This window comes from Lipotes vexillifer, unplaced genomic scaffold (genome assembly GCF_000442215.2).
Source record: "Lipotes vexillifer unplaced genomic scaffold, Lipotes_vexillifer_v1.1 scaffold809, whole genome shotgun sequence".
In the NCBI taxonomy this organism is placed as follows: domain Eukaryota; kingdom Metazoa; phylum Chordata; class Mammalia; order Artiodactyla; family Lipotidae; genus Lipotes; species Lipotes vexillifer.
The window spans coordinates 546,137-570,981 of NW_006788521.1; the positions used below are offsets into that span (position 1 = coordinate 546,137).

The following is a 24,845-nucleotide window of genomic DNA, read 5'->3' on the forward strand; positions in this document are numbered from 1 at the left end:
TGAGAACACATTCTCTAGACCTCATACTTACTTGGCAGCAGCATCTTTTCTCAACTGTTCATGCTTCATGAGGAGATTTTTCCGGTCTCGGAAAGCTTTTCTGACCTTGTACCCTTTGTAGACAGCCTGGATTTTGAAGGCAGCAATGTCCTGTATGGCTGCGATGGACAGGGCACCGTGCTCCAACATGAACTGGATCACTTCATGGCGCTCACCAAGCAAAGCGTAATCGAGGGGAGTGTACCTGAAGCACGGAGATTTTTTTTTAAGTGTCAGAATGTAGTTCAGGGCACAGTTAAACTGGCAATATTACGCAGCAGAAGGAAAACTCATTCTAAGATGTGGAAATGTTCCTCAGGCAAAGCTATCTTCTGTACTCCAGGACTGCTCCTTTCATCTCTGATGCACACAAAACAAGGGTGAAGCTGGGGTCAGGTGCTTTGTGCTGCTGACCATGTCTATTCCTCAGTTTTGCTAACTTGCTCACAAATCAGAATACATGATCACTTTTCTTCTTCCCCATGTTCCAAGTAATTCCTTGCTCCTATCTGAAAAAAGCACTGCAAATAATATTCTGTGAGATTCATAAGTTTGAGCCCATGATTACTGATAGTTAATGCTTATGAAATGAAAAATATACCTCCAAATGGAGAGATTTAGTCTATGATAAAGATGGCCTTTAAATCACCACAGTAAGGATGGATTATTAAATAGAGTTGGGACAACAGGGCAACCATCTGGCAAAAAAAGATTCTTACACACATTTCACTCCAAAATGGATGAAGCAAAGATCTAAATATTAAAAAAAAAAAAGAAACCATGAAAGTACTAGAAGAAATCATGGAAGATTTTTTAAAATATTGGAGTGAAAAGTTTTTTCCAAAAAAAGATACAAAAATTCAGAAGCCTTAAGATTGATAAATCCAACTACATAAAAATAACAAATACTTATAAGGCAAAAATACCAAACAAAGATAAAAGTTCTTCAAACAGGAAATACTAGTGGCTCCTAACATATAAAAATATATTCAACCTCACTCATTTAAGAGAAATACAAATTAAGACTAATATGAGTGAGCACTTTAATGATCAGCTTAGCAAAGATCAGAAATGTTTAATAACACACTCTGCTGGCGAGGGTGGAGGGAGACAGGCTTTCCGCATGCTACCTTAATCTTTGGGGAGACACTTTGGCACGATATACAGGAATTATTCATGATCTGCCCTTGACATAGCCATTTCACTTACATGCATTCATCCTATAGATATGCTCTCCTGTGTGAAATGCTGTATGTACGAGGATATTCATAGAAGCACAGAAACAACCTCAATTCCATCAACAGAGGACTGGTTAAATAAAGTACAGGCCATCCATGTAATAAAGTCATCTGCATAATGCAGCCGTTATTGTGGTATATGCATATATAAGGAACAATTTCCAGGATGACTTGTTCAATGAAGGAAAAGAGAAAAAAGTAAGAGACAGAGCAGTATTATGGTGTGCTCCACTGATATAAAAAGAACACATCCCTGTGTGCTCATCTATGTAAAATATATCTCTAGAAGTTTCCCAAGAAACTGGTGACAGTGATGCCTCTGGGAAGGAAGCTAGTTGCCTCAGAGATGGGGGTAAGTGGGACACTTAGTTTTACTAAATGCCCTTAAATTTTGTACAATGTGCATACCTTTTTGATAAATATATTATTCAGAAAAGATGGGTATTAGTGTCATATAGTTATGTATTTGAATCTCAACTGACTACTTTCTAGATGTGTGATTTTAGGCAGATTCCTTTAAAAAATATATATTCTCTTGGGACTTCTCTGGTGGTGCAGTGGTTAAGAATCTGTCTGTCAGTGCAGGGGACATGGATTCGGGCCCTGGTCTGGAAAGGCCCCACATGCTGCAGAGCAACTAAGCCCATGCACCACAACTACTGAGCCTGTGCTCTAGAGCCCACGAGCCACAACTACTGAGCCTGTGTGCCATAACTACTGAAGCCCGCGCACCTAGAGCCCATGCTTTGCAACAAGAGAAGCCACTGCAATGAGAAGCCCACTTACTGCAACAAAGAGTAGCCCCTGATCACTGCAACTACAAAAAGCCCACATGCAGCAATGAAGACCCAATGCAAAAAGAAAAAAATATATATCTTCTCTATTTTTGGAAATATAAACCAAATTGGATAAATACACAGAAGAAAATAAGTCATCTATACTCCCACACTCAGAATTAACCACTGTTAATATCTTTGCAAGTATGCTTTCCTTTTTTAAAGAAAAATGATTACTTTGTAAAACTGACACATAGTTTAAGAATTCAAACAATGCAGAAAGTACACAAATTTGAAGTAAACACCCCAAATTCTACCATCCAACAATGGTAATGATGGTTGTCACTTCCTAACCAACTTACTTGGTGCTTCTAAGCCCCGCTTTTCCTAATCACAGACTTGGCACGAAGAGAGAATGAAATAATCAATGTGAGGAAGATAGCAATGTGCCTGGCAAGAAGGAAGCAGTTCATAAAAGTCAGCTGTGATTGTTGATATTACAGGACATACACTGCAGCACAGTTGGTGATAGCACAGTCACTTATCACGAATATTATCTGCATAGGACTGAAACTAGAACTTATGACTACTGAAAAACCACCTGATCGGATCCCTCTGTGTGACTGTTGCTGAGTTAGTGGGTCAGAGGTGTTGGGAGGAAATAATCAGTTGATTGATGAGATGGAAAAATGATGATTATATGGATGCATGATTAGACACAGAAAATCATCCAATGATTATAGAAAAGAAACTTGCTCTTCAAAACTCACCTAACAGTCACAGTAAGATATAAAAGGAAGAGGTTTTCAGTAAAAGCAAAAGGTGATTTGATCATTTTAGTAAGGAAACTATAAATTCAGAAGGAAGTCCTAAATGCTAAAATTAAGGAACCCCCATTTTAGGACAGCTTGATCTGCCACTACTGTTCAGAAACCAGAAGGCCATAAAGCAGAGGTGCCTATATAAACTTTAAAACATTATTTATACGTAAATAGCATTTTATAAATTCAGAAGGACTTTTACAAATTTCACTATATATTCTATCAATAAAATGCCTTTCAGAGGCTTCCCTGGTGGTGGCGGTGGATAAGAATCTGCCTGCCGATGCAGGGGACACAGGTTCGATCCCTGGTCTGGGAAGATCCCACATGCCGTGGAGCAACTAAGCCTGTGCACCACAACTAGTGAGCCTGCGCGCCACAACTACTGAAGCCCGCGTGCCTAGAGCCCATGCTCCACAAGAGAAGACACCGCAGTGAGAAGCCCGCTGACTGTAATGAAAAGTAGCCCCCGCTCGCTGCAACTAGAGAAAGCCCGTGTGTGGCAACAAAGACCCAACACGGCCAAAAAAAAAATGCCTTTCATGACTGTACTTTCCCCAATAGAAGTCATCAGAGTCATAGAACCACACAAGAGTAGAGCTGAATTGAATTTAGAGTAGAGCTGAATTGAATTTTAGAGGTTTAGTTTAACACCTTCATTTCATAAGTGAATAAACAGACTCAGAAAGATTAAGCAACTTACTGAAGGTCAAGTTAATAGTTACCTGCAAAATCTAGATGAGGACTAAAATCACACGACTCCCTGTTCAGTAATCCTTCCATAATTCATCTATCAATTATTGAATATACATGTCTCCTATAGAATGAAACTGCTTCTAAATCAACATGCAAATAACATATGTATTTTTAGTAAGCTTGATCATTTTTTCTATAATTACTAATATATAGTGTCTTTCACATAGTATACAAACAGTATTATCAAAATATGGCTTATGAAAATGAGGCCCAAATTATGCATTTACTTACAAATATGACAAAAAGAAATGACATGGGCATAATATACCCTAAAGAATGCTGAACTGGAAGTCAGCAGACCCCTGGGCATTCTCTTCACTTCTCTGACCTTCTATTTCCTCATCTGTAAAAGGTGAAAGGAAGGGGAAAAGAACTAGATCTCTCAGGCTGCTTGTGGATAGAAAGTTGCATTTCAAATATGTTAAATATTTTTATTACAAAAAAATTATATTTTTATTATGAGAAAATTCAAGCATAAACAAAAGAGAACAGCATAATAATGCTTTATATTCTCATTACCCAAATTTAATAATTAGCAAAACTTTTGCCGTATTTGCTTCATCTATCCCCTTCCTTTTTATCTTTGCTCAAGTATTTTAAAGCAAATTCCAGGGGAATTCCCTGGCGGACATGGCGGTTTCACTGCCAGATCCTGCAAGCCCGAGCAGCGGCTCGGCAAATAAATAAATAAATAAATAAACAAACAAACAAATAAAGCAAATCCCAGAGCTCATATCATTTAATCTCTCTGCATTTTAGATTCATCTATAAATAATGTGAACATAACCACAATGTCCTTGTATTAACAAAATTAACAGGAATTCCTTAGTAAGATCTAATGCCTACTCTAAATACATGTTCTCCTGTTTTTCTCAAAAATGTCTTTTTGTTTTAACAATTGGTTTATTCAAATTACAATTCTCAGTCAATTTTTGATTCTAGCAAGGTTTAAGACTGACATCTATACCTAGTGTTTAAGCAACTGACCATATTGTGATTATTACTATTGAATTTTTCTTCATCCCAAACTCAATTTAGAAACATTCTAGTGCTGTGAATACTCCCATCTATGTCAGAGTATGGCTGTCAGATAGTTATTGACTGAAAATCAGCAGTGGTTGGCAAAAATTATGTCTATACAGTGCACATCAAATGGTTTGTGTCAATGCACATGAAGTAAAAATTAGCACTACATTGATGGTAACCAGTCAAGAAACAATGTAGATAAAGACAAGCGACAAGATTCAACTGGACTTGCCATGTGGGAATGGTCTGATGGAATAAGGAGAATGCCTAAACTGGAATGTCAATAAATATAAAAGGCAGTGCTAAGTCCCGACATTTGTACATCAAGGTGCATGGCTGATGAAACATTAAAGGAGACTGGGATATTGCGACTGTCTCTTTTTACCTGTAGACTGGCAAGTACACTTAGGAGGCTCTTTCCTTTGGTCTTTTGGTCTGTAATTAACATACGTTTACTCCAGCAGGCAGTAAGCACCTTAATTCACGTGCTTACTTAGGTCTGAAATTCAAGGGTTAGCATATAAATGGAAATTGAATTACAAAATATTACTTTTTTTTTATTGTTTCCTAAAAAAATAGCAGTCAGGCAGTAAACACTGTTATAGAATACATCCTTATCTTTCCCTTTTGTTTTTTCACAGTTTCAAAGGGAGAAACCTTCAGCACCCTCACATATCTGCTTTTGTTTTTTGTTTTTTTTAGTTTTTAAAGGAACCTCCATACTGTTCTCCATAGTGGCTGCACCAATTTACATTCCCACCAACAGTGAAGGAGGGTTCCCTTTTCTCCACCTCATTGTAGTTTTGATTTGCATTTCTCTGATAATTAGCGATGTTGAGCATCTTTTTTTTTTTTTTTTACCGGTACACGGGCCTCTCACTGTTGTGGCCTCTCCCGTTGAGGAGCACAGGCTCCGGATGCGCAGGCTCAATGGCCATGGCTCACGGGCCCAGCCACTCCATGGCATGTGGGATCTACCTGGACCGGGGCACGAACCCGTGTTCCCTGCATCGGCAGGCGGACTCTCAACCACTGGGCCACCAGGGAAGCCCCACATATCTGTTTTAATGTCAAAACCTCAGCCTTGAGGACTTCACTTGGCTTTCCAGTTTCCTTAAGTGTTCAAATACCTAAATCTTCAAGTCTTTTTTTGTTTTGCAATTGTCATTTGACTATAATAGAGACAGTGAGTTCTTTATATAATTGTTACCAAGTCCAAGCTTGCTCTGCTCACCGCACGACAGCCCAATGAATCGGAGATGAGGTGTTGAGGCAAGGAATACTTTATTTGGAAAGCCGGCAGACCAAGATGGCAGACTAGTGTCTCTGAAAAACCATCTTATCTGGGTCTGGATGCCAGTTTATTTTATAGAATCAGAGAGGAAGAGGCAGTGAGGAAGTAAAATAAAATGGCAACCAGTCTTGCAAAACATCTCCTGAAATGGCCAGCCTCGGTGAGGGGATGTGTTGGTTTCTTTTTTCTTGCAGCCATTCACAGGTGGGCAGCGTTCCCTGAGGCAGGCCATTATGTATGATTATAGTAACAAAAGGAACGAAAAGCAAAGGTTAAAGTCAAAGAAACAGATCCAAGGTGGAGTCTGATTTAGCTCTTCCCTGTTACTTATCACTCCCAAAGTAAGGCACACTAATCTGCTTTACCTAAGTCTGCACATGGTCTAAGAATTCCACATAAGTTTCTAAGGCTGGTATGAAGCAGGGTGATGCTACTAGGAGCCTGAAAACACCGATTTGACAACTCAACAGTTATTTACTGAGCATCTACTTCATGAAAGGCACTGTGAGCAATATAGAGATGACCATGATCTTCAGGAGTTCTCCATTAATAGGGAAGACAGCTTACATACAATCATAACATAATGTGAAATGTGCCAAGTGCTGTAAAGATTCACAGTGTAGGGAGAACACAGTTTGGGACACATGACTGTGGGACAGAACAATCTTCTTAGACGAGACTGCATTTGAACAGGGGAATGACATGATTAACAATTATATTAGCAATATGATTTAGAAAGGCTACTTTGGAAGGTGAGGAGTTGAAGGAGGGAAAGATCAAAGGAAGGAAAACAAGTAAAGCATTGTGATAATCCCAAAAAGAGTCAAAGAGGGCAAGATCTAGACAATGGTGCTGGTAATGAAGTGGAGATGACAGTGTGAACCAAGGAGGGGTGCTGAGTCTGAAATAGAGATTGAGAACTCACAAGCACTCAAGTGAGTGCGGAAGCCTCGGTGGTTGGTCAGGTCCCCAAAGGAGATAGGCTGAGAGAAGAGATCCAGTCCTTGAAGACTGTTTATATTTAAAAAATAAAAAATGGAACAGAAGCCAAAGAAATGGAGAAGGCACATGATTAGAAGAGAACTGGGGGACTTCCCTGGTCATGCAGTGGTTAAGAATCCACCTGCCAATGCAGGGGACACAGGTTCAAGCCCTGGTCCAGGAAGACCCCACATGCTGTGGAGCAACTAAGCCCGTGCGCCACAACTACTGAAGCCCCTGTGCTCTGGGGCCCACGTGCTGCAACTACTGAAGCCCGCGCGCCTAGAGCCTGTGCCCTGCAACAAGAGAAGCCACCGCAATGAGAAGCCCGCGCACCGCAACGAAGAGTAGCCCCCATTCGCCACAACTAGAGAAAAGCCCACGCGCAGCAACGAAGACCCAAAGCAGCCAAAAAATAAAAAAATAAAAAAATAAAAAAAATAAAAGAAGAGAATTGGGGAAATTCCCGGGGCATTCCAGTGATTAGGACTCTGCTTCTACTGCAGGGTTTGATCCCTGGTCAGGGATCCCACAGACTGCGAGGCACGGGCAAAATAAATAAATAAATAAAATAAAATAGAAGAAAATATACTGTCACAGAAGCTTAGAGAAGATATAGGCTCAATAAGGTAAAGAAGAGGAGGAAATAGAAAGGAGATAAAGAAAGGCCAATGAGGGTGGGCAGAGAAGACATCATGAAGACATCATGTGATTTATCAACTAGGAATTTGTCAGTGACCATTCAGACACAGATTTCAGTCTAAATGTGATGATAAAGAAATGGAGGCAGGGAAGACACTGTGGGAGAAGGCAAAGAAGACAAACTTCAGAAGAAAGAGAACTGGAGAATAACAGATGGAGGTATAACTAATGGGGAAAGGTCCTGAAAGAAGTGGGAAAGATGAAGGCCTCATGTTTCCTCCAAGACAGCAGGCCTAGAGAAACCCTCTTTCCTACAGAGTTTCCCATCTCCTGACAGAAAGAGCTGATGGTGACCAAGAGTGTGGGGATGGTGTCACTGCAGGGCCATTTTAGTGACAGCATCCATGAACAATGAAAACTAAAGCACAGACCTGGGCTGGGGGGACTCAGGTATGGAAATCTGATTACCATCTTATTCGTTACCTACAAGTTACTAGAATCTTCCTAGATCCAAGGCCATCAAGAATCTCTCTTGCTTAGACTTCACACTATGTCTAGTCCTTTTTATTGGGCCTGGGTTCTTAGACAACAACTCCAGCCTAAATCATATTATTCAAGAAATCTGTATTTAAATTAAAATCCCAAACTTTCATCTTAGTTTCTCCTTATTTTTTCATGCTGCGTGGTGGCACCTCTGTCCATTAACTGATAATATCCTCTTCATCAAGAGAAACTTCTTGAATATATAACACATTCCACTGGCCTAACCGAATTCGTAGTCCTGGTCAGTCAGGACTCCCCTGACTTGATGCTACCAGCCAAAAGCCAGAAGCCCTAATTTCTTCATCTGGAAAATGTGAGCTTGCCCTAGGCAGTATCTAAAGTTCTGAGTAACTTTAAAATCCCATGATTCTAGAACACATGTATATGTATAACTGATTCACTTTGTTATAAAGCAGAAACTAACACACCACTGTAAAGCAATTATACTCCAAAAAAGATGTAAAAAAAAAAAATTCCCATGATTCTAAATCAACACTGCATAGAACTTTTGTTCTTTTCTTCTGGTTCAGGATTTCCTAGTGTAGTGTTTCCTTATGAATATACTTATTTCTGAACCAATATCTAAACTTGAGATTTTTAAAATATGGCAGAAAGGATGTGAGATGAACAATATATTCCTTTTATCAATGGCTTACCTCTCTTCATTGTTTTCCATCTGATTAGGGAAAGCAGCAAAGTCTAGTAGTAATTTAATGGCATCAAGGTATCCATTGTTACAGGACCAGTGCAAAGCTGTCCTTCCCTACAAGCATAAAGAAAAATCAAGTACATCTGGTGTCGGTATTTTTGGACACATAGTTATTTATGATGACTCAAATATATAAACACTTCTCTCAAACTGCTTAATTACAAAAAGAGAAAATATTAAGTATACAGTGGAGAAAATGGACTGTATCTTAACCAAATGATCAAAATTAATACTATGTTAAGAGGCATCAAATTTCTCCAGAAGTGATATCCTGAGAATTCAATATCACTTATGCAATATTCCAACCCAAAACGTAAAACTTGAATCTAATTATGATGAATCATTAGGCAAACTCAAATTGAGTGAAATTCTATAAAATAAATGGCCTGTATTCTTAAAACGTTTCAATGTCATGAAAGATAAAAAAGGCTTGAAGCATTGCTAGAGATAAAAAGGAATACTTCATAGTGTTAAAGGCGTCAAAGAGGAAGATATCACAGTCCTAAATCTGTATGCACATAATAGCACAGCTTCTAAATATACAGGATTAAAATTGACAAAATTGAAAGGAGAGATAGTCATATCCATAATCACAGTGGGAGATTTTTAACCCATCTTTACAATAGTTGATAGAACAAATAGATAAAAAAGCAGTAAAGATATAAAAGGCATGAATAATACAATGTAAAATTTGAACTAAGTGATATGTATATAAAACATTGCATCGAAAAATGACAAAATTAGTACCCTTTTCAAGTATACATAGAACATTTACCAAAATCAACCATGTGTGAGGATATAAAGAAAGCCTCAAAAGCTTTTGAAAGATTAAAATAGTTCAGAGTATGTTATTTAACTACAGTAAAATTTAAGCTACAAATCAGTGCGGTAGGTAGAATAAGGAACTCCCTTGCAAAGATGTCTACATCCTAATCTCTGGAATCTGTAACTATGTCATATTAAATGGAAAGGGGGAATTAAGGTTGTAGATGGAATTAAGGTTACTAATCAGCTCACTCTGAGTTGGGGAGATTATCCTGGATTATCCAGGTGGGCCCAATATAACCACAAGGGTCCTTATAAATAAGTGACAGAGAGAGGCAGAAGGTGAATGTCAGAGTGATGTAGCATGAGCGAGACTCAGCCAGTCACTGCTAACTGTGAGGAATGCAGCCACAAGCCACAGAATGTGGGCAGCATCTAGAAGTTGGAAAAGTCAAGGAAGCAGATTCTCTCCTAGAGCCTCCAAAGAGAATGAAGTCCTGCCAACACCTTGGTTTTTAGGACATTTTGGACTTCTGACTTCCAGAACAGTAAGATAATAAATTTGTGTTGTTCTAAGACACTAAGTTTCTGGTAATTTGCTATAGCAGCAATAGGAAACCAATATAATCAATAACAAAAAGATAATGAGAAAATGCCCAACTGCCTGGAAATTAAACAATACACTTCTAAATAATCTATGAGTCAAATAATAAATCAAAATGGAAATCAGACAGTGTTTGAGTTGAATGATAGTGATTGTACAATCTATCCAAATTTGTAAGATGGAGCTAAAGCATGCTTAGAATAAGAAACATGCTTAAATACATATACTGAAAAAAAATATTGAAAAAAATCAATGATTTAAACTTTCATCAAAAGAATCTTTTAAAAAATATTAAATTTGATGGAAGCAGATGGCAGGAAATAATAAAGATAAGAGTAAATACCAATGAAATAGTGAAAAAGTTAAAATATAGAAAATAAAAAAAGACTAGAGTCCTTTGAAGAGATGAATAAGCAAGACTGAAATTTTTTAAAAAAAGGAAAAGAGACAACATGTATTACCAATGTATGGAATGAATAAGAGGAAATCATTACAGGTCTTACAGACATAAAATAGAAAACAGAATGTATGATGAGCTTTATGAGAATACATTTGACATTTTTAATAAAATGGATAAATTTCTCAAAAAAAATGCAACTTACCAAAGCTGAACGGAAAATGATTAGAAAATCTGAATTGTCTTTTAATTATTAATGAAGCTGAATCAGTTATTAACAACCTTTGCACAAAGAAAACCCCTAGACCAGATGACTTCAGCAGGGAATTCTTCCAAACATTTAAAGAAGAATTTAACACAATCTTACACAAATTCTTTAGGAGAATAAGAAAAGAGGGACTACTCCCTCTTTTTATAAGGTCAATGTAACCTTGCTACCAAAACCCGACAATACAAGAAAGGAAAATTATAGGTCAATCTCTCTCATGAACATAAATGCAAAAATCTCATAATATTAGCAAACAAAAATCCATCAATACATATATTTCAAAAATATATCATAAGTAGGACAATGTAATCAATGTAATTCACCACATTAATAGCAAATAATAGAAAAAATAACATAATCATGTTGATAGATGCAGATACAGTATCTGATGAAAATTAAACAGCTAATTGTTATTTAGAAGAACTCTTAGCAACCAAAAATATAAGAACACCTACAGCAAACATCATATTAAACAGCTAATTCTTATTTAGAAGAACTCTTAGCAACCAAAAATATAAGAAAACCTATAGCAAACATCATATTCAATGGTGAAATATTTAAAGCTTTCCCCTGAGAAGCCAGAATGACTTAAGGATGTCAGCTATCACCAGTTCTATTCAACATTGCATTGGCGGTCCTAGCTAGTTCAATAAGGCAAGACAAAGAAATGAAAGTCATAAGAATTGGAAAGAAAGAAATAAAAATGTTATTGTTCACAGACAGCATGATTGTTTATTTGGATAGTCCAAAACAATACACAAGAAAACTAACAGAAGTGGGAAGTGGCTTACATAAGTAATATACTATTTATGTATGAACTTGTAAAAAAAAAATGTAAAAGGTACAACAAAGTATAAAAGATGCATTTCTAATAACATTGGCATAGGGACCATATTTTACACATTTTTCATTATGTTACTTTCACATATAGTAACAATCTTGATAAATACTTATTCAATGAATTAATAGGGAATATATTTTCTGACTTGGAAAACATAATATGCTAGTATTTTTAAAGAGTTAAAGTAAGTAAACTAGCAAAATATGTCAATATTGGCTAAATTGAGAGAAATCAATACACTGCTACACAGCTGAGGGAAGCATAGATTGACCTGTGTGTTTTAATAATTGGTGTGAAAGTATATATCAGAGCCTAGTCACATTCATATACCATTCATTACTTTGATTCAAAAATCTCACTTACATGAAATTATTCTAAGAGAATAACCCAAAAGGAAAAAGTTAAATGCACAAAGATGATTAACGTAACATGTTCTATAAATAATGAAAAAGTATCCAGCAATAGGAAGTTACTGATTTAATTCTGAAGTCAAGGTTACAGGCATAGCTTGGACCTGACTGCCCCCCAATACTCCCACCACTGTTGTCACCTTAGGGTAATTATTTAAGCTCCATGAGCTTCAATTTCCTCCTCTGTAAAACAGGGATGATAATAGTAACTACTTTATAGACTTGCTGTGAGGAGTGAATGAGTTATTTTACAGAAAGCTCTTAGAACTTTGGAATATTAAGCATCCATAATTATGAAAAAAATTATATACCAATTGAAAAAGTACTGGTGATAGTTCTAAGGGAGCAAAACAAAATGTGGTTTGTAAAATCATATGATATATATATTTATATACCTATAATCATATGCCATGTATATATATTTTATAAAAGTTTTCAAACTGTTCCCGTTCTATATGATGACTTTTTAAAATTATATATAGATATATAGGCAAGGACTAGAAGAGAACATGGACAAATACAAATCACTTTTAATTAACAGATTTGTGAGTGATCTCTTCACTTGGTAAATTGTTGTCTTCCTTAATTTTAGTTAACAAAGAAGCAATGCTCCAAACACTTTGGAGCAGACAATATAAAAAAGATGTAGAATTTCTACCTCTTTGTCTTGAATGTTAGGGTCTGCGTTATTTTCCATGAGCACGGCCATGCAGTTGATATATCCCCCATATGCAGCGCACTGCAGTGGGGTTCTTCCTGCATAATCCTGCACATTTGGGTTGATCTTATTTTCTATCAATATCTGGCAGACATCAGCATTTCCTCCCAGCGCTGCCCAGTGTAGAAGAGAATGTCCATCTTGGTCGACTAGATCTACCCTTGCTCCACCTGAAAAAGCAAAAATATAATGAAAATGTCTAATACAGAGAGCATTTATCAAAAAGAAGTTAAAAAAATATAACAACAGTCCTTTAAATGCTTTACTCTTAGCAAAAATCTTTCATGTATATCATCTACTTCAGATTTTTACAATAAGCCTGTGAGCTGGTCAGGGTAGGACTCCTTCCCCTTTTACATAAAGTGAAACTGAGGATCAGGCCGATGCAGTGACTTTCTGCAAATCGAACAGCTACTAACAGGTGGAGCTAGCAGTGAACCTTGAGTTTCCTGATGCCAGGCTCTTCCCTCCATCCTTCTACCCAAGCAGCTCTCTGCCATGTAAAGCTGTATTTCAAAAGGCGAATGGAGGGGCTTCCCCGGTGGCACAGTGGTTGAGAATCTGCCTGCCAATGTAGGGGACCTGGGTTCGAGCCCTGGTCCGGGAAGATCCCACATGCCGTGGAGCAACTAAGCCCGTGCACCACAACTACTGAGCCTGCGCTCTAGAGCCTGTGAGCCACAACTACTGAAGCCCGTGCGTCTAGAGCCCGTGCTCCGCAACAAGAGAAGCCACCGCAATGAGAAGCCCGCACACCGCAACGAAGAGTAGCCCCCACTCGCCACAACTAGAGAAAGCCCGAATGCAGCAATGAAGACCCAATGCAGTCAAAAATAAGTAAGTAAGTAAATAAATAAATAAATAAAATCTATTAAAAAATAAGGTGAATGCAAGAAATCCTACCTTTTGAGAGTGACTTGTTAGGAGCACTCTTAATAACTAACCTTTGATGAGTGTCTGAATCACATCTTTGTGTCCCATCTCACAGGCTCGGAAAAGTGGAGTATGTTTCATGACATCAGTAGCATCTACTTGAGCATTATTTTCCAATAATAACTTCACGGTGCTGACATGGCCAGAAAGGGCAGCAGCATGTAAAGCTAGAAAGGGAGCGAAAGGAAGTGAAGAACCTCCAAATAACAGCTTTACCTTTTTATTATACTAACTATGTGTCTCCTTCACTTTTGATTTTCTCATCATTTTGGCTAAATGCAATTTAATCTTCAGGATTTTCTATTTTTTAACTTTAATAGATTTCTATCTTCCTTTCTATTCATATGTATTACTCACACTTTTCCCCTTTCCTTCTACCTTTCTCATCTCACTGTTTTCTTCCTTTCCATCCTGTTGTTCTGAAATGGTCTCCTCAGTTACTAGTTTATTATCTTTTTCCTCTTTCTAAGAGAGTAAGAGAACAAAAAATGACAAAGAGAAATGATTTAAATGATGCAGGCAATTCTGCCCACAAACCCACTCAATTAGTATATGTCCCTGAGAGGTTGTGTGACGGGACCGTCCATCTACTGTTCCTTCAGTTGGTTACCTGGGCTGTTCCTGCAGTTGGTCTGTGTACCCACATGGTACTGAGAGTATGTGTATCTTACTGCACTGAGTGCATTTTTCATACAACATGACTCCAAATGCAAGTCAGCTATTTCCTCAGGGCGCAATTTCAAAAATAGCAATTCATTTCAAGATTGGAGAAAAAAGTGAGATGGAACGTAGTCTCCTCTCTGGTAAGGGGTTTGAAAGAGTAATTATGACTATGTGTGAGTTTCATGTTATGCTGATCCCTGCCTACATTATTCCACTCTAGTGCTTATGTCATCACTCTTTAGATTACTCTTGAAATTCTATTTAATTCATCACTCTCTAAATTCTGAATTTTTCAGGATAACTGTCCAGAGGCCTGGGCCAGTTCTTTCTAAGGATTATGGCTCTATACTGTTTAGGATAATGTGCCTTTCATAAAGTGTGATCCATGGACCAAACCTGGGATGACTATGAAATGCAGATTCCTGGGGATTTGTTGAGAAGCTATTGCGGACTGGGTACTAATATAATGCTGGGAATTCAGCAGGGAACAAGATAGCTAAGGTTATATTCTCACAGAGGAAGCAAAACAAAACAAGACAAAAACACCAAAGTAATAATATTTTAAGTATTAGATGGTGATGGATGGTATAATTAAAGAAGTAAAAAGTATTTTGATATATGGAGTGACTGGGGGATTACTTTTGATTGGTGGTTAGGGAAAGCCTTGCTAAGGTGATGACATTTAAGTTGAGAATAAATCATAAAAAAGAGACAGCAAAGTAGAGATCTCAAGGGAGAGTAGTCTGGGCAAAGAGAACAATGAGTACAGGGATAGGAATGAATCTATGTGTTTAAGGAAGGCAAAGAAGCTGCCGCACAATGAGTGCAAATAGGTAAGTGAGAAAGGTAGAAAAGGCCAGATCATAAATGGCCATACAGGTCAGAGTGATGGAAGACACTGAAGGGCTTTACGTAGGTGAGTGATATTCGATTTATGCTTTCAACAGATCACTCTAGCTGTTTTGAGAATGCATTATAGTAAATTAGAGTGTAAGCAGGGAGACCAGTTAACACTAGCGCAGTTGACTGGGTGAAAACAGTGGTGGCTTGAACTAGGGTGACAGGAATGGAGATGGAGAGAAGCAGAAAGATTTAGATTATATTTTGGAGGTAGAGTCAACAGGACTTCTTGACAGGTTTTTTTTTTTTTTCCTTGCGTTATGCGGGCCTCTCACTGTTGTGGCCTCTCCCATTTGCGGAGCACAGGCTCCGGACGCGCAGGCCCAGCGGCCATGGCTCACGGGCCCAGCCGCTCCGCGGCATGTGGGATCCTCCCGAAACGGGGCACGAACCCGCGTCTCCTGCATCGGCAGGCGGACTCTCAAGCACTGCGCCACCAGGGAAGCCCCTTGACAGGTTTTGATGTAGGATCTCTATATAGTCTGGGAAAACTCCTAGTAATTCTCATGCATACTTGAGTTTGAAAAGCCTGACCTAAATGGCTGAATGTTAGTTTGGCCTAGACAAGATTCAGATGGGTGTGAGAGACTTCAAAAATCTGAAGTGTGTCATATGGAAGACAATGCAGAGTGGAACATTCAGTTTGACAAATTTTGGCTCAGTATAAGGAAGCGCACCCTGATGAGTGAGATTAAGATGGAAGTAATGGGTTCTCTATATTGGAGCTGTTCAACCAGAGGCTGAAAGACACTGGGGAGATGTCTTTGGTGAAAAACACTGGTGAGAATGTTATAAGGCAAATTAAGGCATGATATATCTGTGAGAGTTCTGTGATTTTCACATTTAAGAGCATAAGAATGCTTTTTTTTTCTCCCAGATGAAATTTTATACAACATCCAACATATAAAATAGTTAAGAGTTGAGTGGTTCTGACTAAAGTAGGGGTAGAGGGTTACTCACTTAAGCATTTACCCCTCAGCAACATTTCAGGTACCTCTATAGGAACGTGTTGTTCTGAAGAACATGGTTTGGACTAGATTTAATTTTAAGGTACTTTTTAATTCTGAAATTCTACAATTATGTAATGTGGCTTCAAGTATACAACAGATACTCTTCAGACAAATATCAATGTCAAATTTTTAAAAAACAGACAAAATTTCAATTAAGCATAAGATAGAATTAATGATATTAAAGGAAATTCCCCATTTCTGACTATTTTCATTTATTTTAAAACAATCTTAGACTACTATTGCTGCTCCCTCTTTGAAAAAGTACCACAAGTTTACCTAGGGGCTTTAAAAATTATTTTCAATAACTTTCTGTTATAGAAAATTTCAAACATATTCAAAAGTAAAGGCAATAATAGTCCAGTGAACTCAATATTGTCATCACCCAGATTCAACAATTATGTGTTGGCTAACCTTGTTCCATCTAACTGCTATCCATTCCCCCACTTCTGATTTTTTGAAGAAAATTCTAGAGTCATATGCTTCCGTTTGTGAATATTTTAGTATGTCTGAGAGACAAGGATTCTTTTTTTAAACACAACCACTGTATCAGTCAGAGTATCTCTCATATAACTCTAACAGATAGAATCCGATATGAAGAATTGCTACCTTTGTACTGAAGAACTGAAAAAGCAAAAAGGGAACACTAAGGTATCACTGAGCCAGTAAATGCAGAAAACGGCGAGCAATTCTAAGACTGAGGAAACAAAAAGAAGAGGATGGAATTATTACAACTTTAAATGCTCAGAAGAGGCACCCGGCAGAGCTGAAGCTCAGACCTCAGAGGAGGGGCTTTGCTTGGCTGTTGCAGGTATCTCTGAGGAGGGTGCTCTTTAGCTGCTACCGTGAGTGCGGGAAAAATTGCAAAGTGAAATTAACTGTTGCCACTGAAACAAGCTCTCAGTACTCTGTTGTGTGAGACTTACTAGGGTAATGCTGACAGGAACGGGAAACAAAAACAAGAATAGGAAGCAGACAGGAAGATGCACTCCCCTGCTCCTCTTCCAGCTTTCCAGTCTCCCTGTACTGCCCCCTATGGGCTGACTCCCCTGCTGGCAAAGAGGGAATGTGGTTTGCAGAGCTGCAGCCCCAGCCATGCAAAGAAAAGATAGGCCCATTTTCATATCTAAAAAATATTAACAAAAGTTTTGTAATATCAAATATACAGATAGTGTTCACATTTTTCTGAGAGCTTTATAATTTTTTTTGTAATTTATTTATTTGAATCAAGATCCAAATAATACCCATATATTGCTATTGATAAGAACTCTTTTTTTTTTTTTTTTTGTGGTATGCGGGCCTCTCACTGCCATGGCCTCTCCCGTCGCGGAGCACAGGCTCCAGACGCACAGGCCCAGCGGCCACGGCTCATGGGCCCAGCCGCCCCACAGCATGTGGGATCTTCCCGGACCGGGGCACGAACCCGTGTCCCCTGCATCAGCAGGCGGACTCCCAACCACTGCGCCACCAGGGAAGCCCAGAACTCATTTTTAATTAAGGCAAAACAACTCTGTAGAGGGATGATGGAAAGGAACTCACCTGCATAGAAGAGAAATGTCAGGAAGGTATCTCTGACATACAATAAAATCTCCTTAGGATAAAGAGCCCAGGGAATGAATGAATTTGAGAGGAATTTATGTCTCAACGAAGCCCAGACTCATTTTTAATTAAGGCAAAACAACTCTGTAGAGGGATGATGGAAAGGAACTCACCTGCATAGAAGAGAAATGTCAGGAAGGTATCTCTGACATACAATAAAATCTCCTTAGGATAAAGAGCCCAGGGAATGAATGAATTTGAGAGGAATTTATGTCTCAACCTCAACCGTGATGCACATTAGAAAGGCCGTGATGCACATTAGAAAGGCCGTGATGCACATTAGAAAGGCAACTTTGGTTGACAGAATGCAAGTATCCTAGCCCATACCTTATTAAAATACACGAAAAGTTAAACAAAGAGTGGTGCTAGTGATAAAGACTGCATACTAATACAAGTCTGACAAAAAAATTAAATATTCAGATCATTTATAAACTCAATGTCCTATGTGTCTGTACAATACTCCTTAAGAAGCTTAAGGTCTACTATGAAGCTTTGGTATAGAAATATTCAATACTTTCAAAAGTTAAAGCCTTTATCAAAATTGATATTACCGGGCTTCCCTGGTGGCGCAGTGGTTGGGAGTCCGCCTGCCGATGCGGTGGACGCGGGTTCGTGCCCCGGTCCAGGAGGATCCCACATGCTGCGGAGCGGCTGGGCCCGTGAGCCATGGCCGCTGAGCCTGCGCGTCTGGAGCCTGTGCTCCGCAACGGGAGAGGCCACAGCAGTGAGAGGCCCGCGTAACGCAAAAAAAAAAAAAATTGATATTACCTAAAAACTCTTTTTAAAAAATTAGAAGGTGAGATGGTCTAGGTATAGGGAGGGAGATACGAGGTGTAGCAACTCCATTCTCCTCTGTCCCCCAAGTGCTGCATCAATAGTGTTGGTGGTCAAGAAAGATCTTATCCAGGATAACAGGTAGGTGCAAACAGCTCTAGTATGTTTCTACAAATAAAAAAACATAACATTGAGAAGCTCATAGCTGAGGTTTTGTTCTGTTCAGTGTTATTGTGCTGTCGTGTGATTTTTCTTTCTCTTTCTGACTTGCAATTTGGATATACAGGGTGTCCCTTGATATCTGTGGGGGATTGGTTCCAGGAGCTTCTATAGATACCAAAATCTGAAGATGCTCAAGACCCTTATATAAGATGGTATAGTACAGTGAATACAAGTCAGGCTTCCATATCCGCAGATGCAAAGCCCTCAGATACGGAGGGCTGACTGCAGTATATAAGGAAGAGACCTCTAAGGTGACAATGAATGTTAAAAAACTTATACTTCTCTTACTAATCAACACATAGTTAGAGGGCTCTCTTATTAGAAAAAGAGATTAAAGGAAGCACCTAGTAAGAGCTTTTGAAGCTTTGAAGCTTCTAGAGCCATGGGAGGTTAACTCTGAAATGGGAGATTCAGGATGCAGCAATGCTGTTCAAAACTGAGAAAAGAGCATATTAAATGAGCCTGGTGAGAACACACTTAGATGTGTGCGTTCTCTAAAATGTAATTCTAAATGTTTGAAAATATAGTTAATAATTGCTAGGTATGTATAGTTTTAAAATGCAGGTTCATTCTTTTTTACACAAAGATATATGACCAGAAGAGTTCCCGCAATCATGTCTAAGGAGCAACAAGGCTTGTAAATCAAACGCCAAGATTCACTTGGTAGAAACACAGGCTAATTTTAGCCATAATACTCGGAAGAAATAAAGCCGTTGGAGTGATGTCCTGGCAACCTAAATTTAAAAAGCTAAGATGAAAGTCAAACAATATTAGATTAGGAGCAATGGTTTCAACTTACTATTTTGCAAAATAGCACCATCTACACTTTGAAGCTTGAATGAAAGCAAACTGAATATGTCTGCCAGTTCTTACCTGTACCTCCATACTTGTCTGCCATGTTAATGTCAATGTCAGATTTTAAACTCAGCATAGTCCTAAGGACGTCATCACTGCCTTTCCCAGCAGCCCACATAAAGGATGTTCTTCCTTCAAGGTCTGAATCATCTTTTACTGAAGGATGTTTTAGAAACACTTTAACTGTTTCCTGTAAGAAAACTTCATTTAAAAATTTGAAACAAGAGAGTGGCATTTTCTTTGGTAAGAAAGCCAGTGTTATATGTGACTTCCACTAAGAAGCAAAGTATTTTTTCCTCTACTTTTTTCTTTTTTTTTTGCGGTACGCGGGCCTCTCACTGTTGCGGCCTCTCCCGTTGTGGAGCACAGGCTCCGGACGCGCAGGCTCAGCAGCCATGGCTCATGGGCCCAGCCACTCCGTGGCACATGGGATCTTCCCAGACCGGGGCACGAACCCGTGTCCCCTGCATCGGCAGGCGGACCCTCAACAACTGCGCCACCAGGGAAGCCCCTTCCTCTACTTTTGAATCAAATGAAATTATCTTTTTATGAATAACAAAATTACAATTTCCATTGAAAGTAACAATCTTCTGTCCTTATACATTGGTTTTAGTTTTCATAGCACTTCAAAAATATAACCTAACTCCCTCACTCAACATTCTAATAATTGAGAATGATCATCCTCAATTAAGTTTAAAAACTCAACTGCAGAGAAGCCTAATACATTCTCTCACTGTATGTTTTGTTGCTATTTTTAAAAATAGTGCATTTATCAAATAATTATGGGTGGTTACTGAGAAATGCAGTGTTCAATTCATCTAAACAAATATTTATTCAGCATTTCCTACATTCAAGGTCCTTCCTCTATAGAATCATACAAAAATTAGGGCCCTTAGTAATTCTAATAGTGTTTAACAATTTTAATGGGGGTTAATATTCATAGCATTTAAAATTGCATTTTTCCTCAAAACTCAGATGCTTACAAGCTTTTAGGAAGATCATGGAAACTTTTGCTTGAATGGAAATAAAATAGTTTCAGAAGAAAACAATTTCTGGAGGCTGTGAGTTGGCCAAAAATATACAAAATGTTGATGATCAATATTTCAGAGCAAGAAAAAATTTAAGGGCTCATCTCGTTCAGCTCCTCATTTTACAGGTGATATTTAGACTCAAGGTCATATAAGAGTTGGTAGCAGTTAACAGGAGTAGAATGCAGGGTTAAATCACTGTACTCTTTCCACTGTAACACACACTGCTTCCTAGTCTTAAAACTAGATGCTGAGCTACTGAGGTATTACAGCTTAGTGCTCCTTAGGATCTAGTGTATGTCCTTATTAAGTAGATTTGAATAAAGAAATAAAATTTTGGGACTTCCCTGGTGGTTATGAATCCAGTGCAGCGGACATAGGTTCAATCCCTGGTCCAGGAAGATCGCACATGCTGCGGAACAACTAAGCCTGTGTGCCACAGCTACTGAGCCTGCACTCTAGAGTTTGTGAGCCAGAACTACTGAGCCCACGTGCCACAACTACTGAAGCCCGCGCACTAGAGCCCGTGTCCGCAACAAGCCACCGCAATGAGAAGCCCGCACACTGCAACGAAGAGTAGCCCCCGCTCGCCACAGCAAGAGAAAGCCCATGTGCAGCAATGAAGACCTGATGCAGCCAAAAATAAGTAAATAAATAAATTTATAAAAAAAAAGAAATAAAATGTTGGTGATTTGGGGGGTTTCTTTTAATAATTTGCAAACATTTTTTTGTTGAGTATGTTTTCTTAATGATGAATGTTTGCAAGGGTTTTATAGGACTGTTGTTGTTGATGATGTTTTTTAAAAAGAGAATTTCAACCTCTTGTGAATTAATAGAGTCCCAGGAGATCAAGGGACTTGAAACTGAGCCTATAAAATTTGCATAATTATTAAAAAACTATTTCTGTAATTGGCAGATTGTCTAAAGCAAGTGTTTCTTTGAATAAACATCTATAATGTTCTAGCGTTCTTTCTTACTTGCATTAGCACAGTTACTTAATTACTGGTTTCTGTACATAGGTTAAATTTGGAGTCTAAGACTTGGGTTCAAGATCTTGAGCAAATCATTTAATCTCTTGGAACCTTGGTTTCTTCAGCTGTAAGTAAGGATAACATGTCCTTTCATAGGCCTATGTTGAAATATGGATTGAATTCTGATTTCCATAGGTTACTAGACTGGGCCAACTGGATTTCTTATCTATGTGTAATAAGAATGAACTCCTCCTCAAAAACTCTGTATTTTTCTGAGATCTTGGGAGATAATAGAAGATAATAGTTTACCAAAACTTTAGGTGATATATAGAATAGATTTTTAGGAATGCCAAGAAGGGGGATGATTGCTATAGTTGCTCTGGGTATCAAAGAGAAAGAAAAGTGGGAAAATAAGATATTTTCTCAATCCAAGAATTCAGTGTATTCAATAGTGCATTTGGGGAGGTCAGGAAGATGGAATTATACTATGCTGATGATAACATTCTCATAATTTAATGAAACCAGGTGTTTCACTATGCACTCTCATGTAGAAGGCAGCAAAATCCACTGTGACTGCGTTAATGTGTGCCTCTTTGGATGTGTCTCTAGTTCTTAGTGGCCACTCATACTCAGGAGGCTGAAGCAGCCTAGACATTATCATGTTGCTGGCTGGACTGAGTGACATAATGGATGAGAAAGTACTTTGTAAACTGTAAAGGGTGGCAGGAAGGAACTATTAATAATAGTTAATATCTTTGAATATATCAATAATTCATATTTTTGCTTTCTCAGATGTACAATATACAAAATTATTAGCACAAATAATAATAACAATGAATGCTATTTCTTGAATACCTACTCTATGCCAAGTATTACACTAGGCACTGGTCATAAACTTTCTCTAATCCTTACAGTAATCCTAAAAGAAAAGGTATAATTATTCTCATTTTACATATGAAGAAACTAAGATTCAGAGAGGTTAAGAACTTATGCAAGGTCATACAGCTAGCAAATAGCACAGTCAGGATTCTAGCCAAGGTCTATCTAGTTCTAAAGCCTTGCCCACTGCCTTCAGGACAATTATAGATTGCCAAACACTAGATTGTCTTTAGTGTCTTACAATTAACAAAAAAGATTAAGTACACTTACAGTAAAGCAAAATGCTACACTGAACAGTTAAAATAAAAATTCTTTAAAACTTCCCATGTGACTAACAACTTTATAAAAATTTAGACTATCACCTGAATCAGAGAGTGAACAGTATGAGCAATTGTTAAAAAATAATTGCTACACAAACACACAAATGAGTACATGTAACAGTGTGAAATCTGAATAAGGTCAGTGGATTATATCAATATCAATTTCCAGTTTATGACATTATATTATACTTTTGCAAGATGTTACCACTGGAGTGAACTGAATGAAGTGTACATGGGATCTTGCTGTTTTATTTCTTACAACTGCATGTGAATTTACAATTATATCAAAATAAAAATTTAATTAAAAAAAAGATAATTGTCATGGTTTACTTACAGCAAAGTTACTCTGAGCTGCATAGTGCAAGGGTGTTGCTCCTTGGCTGTCAGATGGGATGGTTCCAGACTTATTTCTTTCTAAAAGGAGATGGACAATCTGTGCGTGGCCTGAAAGCAGACACAAGGTAGTTATCACATAAAAGGACTGATTCATTTATAATCTATTTAAAGGAAAGGGGTAAGAAAAATCATTAGCACATAAACCAGCATTCACAATGCCCAGTGCAGCCTCTTCTAACTTCTCACGAAAATACATGATTATGTAGCACAAAGGCAAAAACTTACAACACTAAAAACTTAATGCTTCAACCAGGAAGGAAACGACTAATTATAATAGCCAGATTGAGAAAAAACTGTATTAGGTATCAGCTCACTGCATCCCCTGGCTTCACCTTATAAAACTGCTCATAAAAACAGAAGGCGGCACGTTAGAAGCCAGCCCCTCTCAGCCATCAGTGTCCCTAGTCTCCAGGTTCCATTGCACCATCAATCAGAACTGCACGGTTGTCCTCTTCTACTATTCAGGAGGACAACCTATAATACAAACTCTTGTGACCTCTGAGGCCTTCTATCCATCCCCTCCAACCTCCCTCCCCCAATTTTTTAACATCTAGGCAGTGATTTCAAATCCCAGAAAACAAGTGGGCAGGAATGATGAGGTGGTAGTAGAGAAACATGCTCTGCAGTACACTTTGGAGGATGTGGATGTGGTCTCCACAAGTGAAGAACTGTAGAAAGGATCAAAGAATAAATAAGCCAGGTAATAGTATATTTAGGAAACCTGAATTTCATACATGTCATTGCTTCAGTGTATAGGGAATGAGGCAATGAAGAAGATGCCACATTAGCAGAGCAAGAATACACTGCATGAAAGCCAGGCAGAAAAAAAGTAAGTTGAGTGGGAGTTGTGCTCGTCTACCTGCTCTCCAGCTATGGTTTGACATGGAGTTCTCCATAACATGAATGGGCAAAAACAGGATCAAAGGCAATCTATGCACATAGTCAATCTAAATATCTCTCTTTTTTTTTTTTTTTGGTATGCGGGCCTCTCACTGTTGTGGCCTCTCCCACTGCGGAGCACAGGCTCCGGACACGCAGGCCCAGCGGCCATGGCTCATGCGCCCAGCCTCTCCGTGGCATGTGGGATCCTCCCGGACCGGGGCACGAACCCGTGTCCCCTGCATCGGCAGGCGGACTCCCAACCACTGTGCCACCAGGGAAGCCCTAAATATCTCTTGTTTGAAAGATAAAGAGAAAAATTCAGAAAAGGCTATATGAAAACATACTCTAGGACAGGGAGAAAGGAACACCATCAGAAAGAAGAGCATACCTCAGAAAATGATCTAGAGAAGGATCCAGAGGAAAATTTCAGGCAACTGTTTGGCATCCTTGACTTTTGCAAAGAGATGGCCTCTATGAAATGAAACAGAATATCCTAAGAAGAGAATAATCTAAAATGAAAAGATAATGGAAGGAGATAAAAAGGAAAAAAGCTGAGATAAAAAGAAATATGGATGAGTGAAGAAAATC

The 24,845-nt window shown here is 38.4% G+C and overlaps 1 protein-coding gene across 2 annotated transcripts in view; it reads right to left on the reverse strand.

The window, feature by feature from the left end:
• Window positions 1–24,845, reverse strand: part of INVS (inversin) — a 147,979-nt gene that overhangs the window by 42,182 nt on the left and 80,952 nt on the right. For both annotated transcript variants that reach the window (XM_007461642.1, XM_007461641.1), the window contains exons 7-12: window positions 23,314–23,423; window positions 19,800–19,971; window positions 13,773–13,928; window positions 12,769–12,998; window positions 8,773–8,879; window positions 32–244 (exon numbers count right to left, since the gene is read on the reverse strand). In XM_007461642.1, the coding sequence (XP_007461704.1) occupies window positions 32–244; window positions 8,773–8,879; window positions 12,769–12,998; window positions 13,773–13,928; window positions 19,800–19,971; window positions 23,314–23,423 (988 nt within the window). The remainder of the gene's footprint in view (window positions 1–31; window positions 245–8,772; window positions 8,880–12,768; window positions 12,999–13,772; window positions 13,929–19,799; window positions 19,972–23,313; window positions 23,424–24,845) is intronic.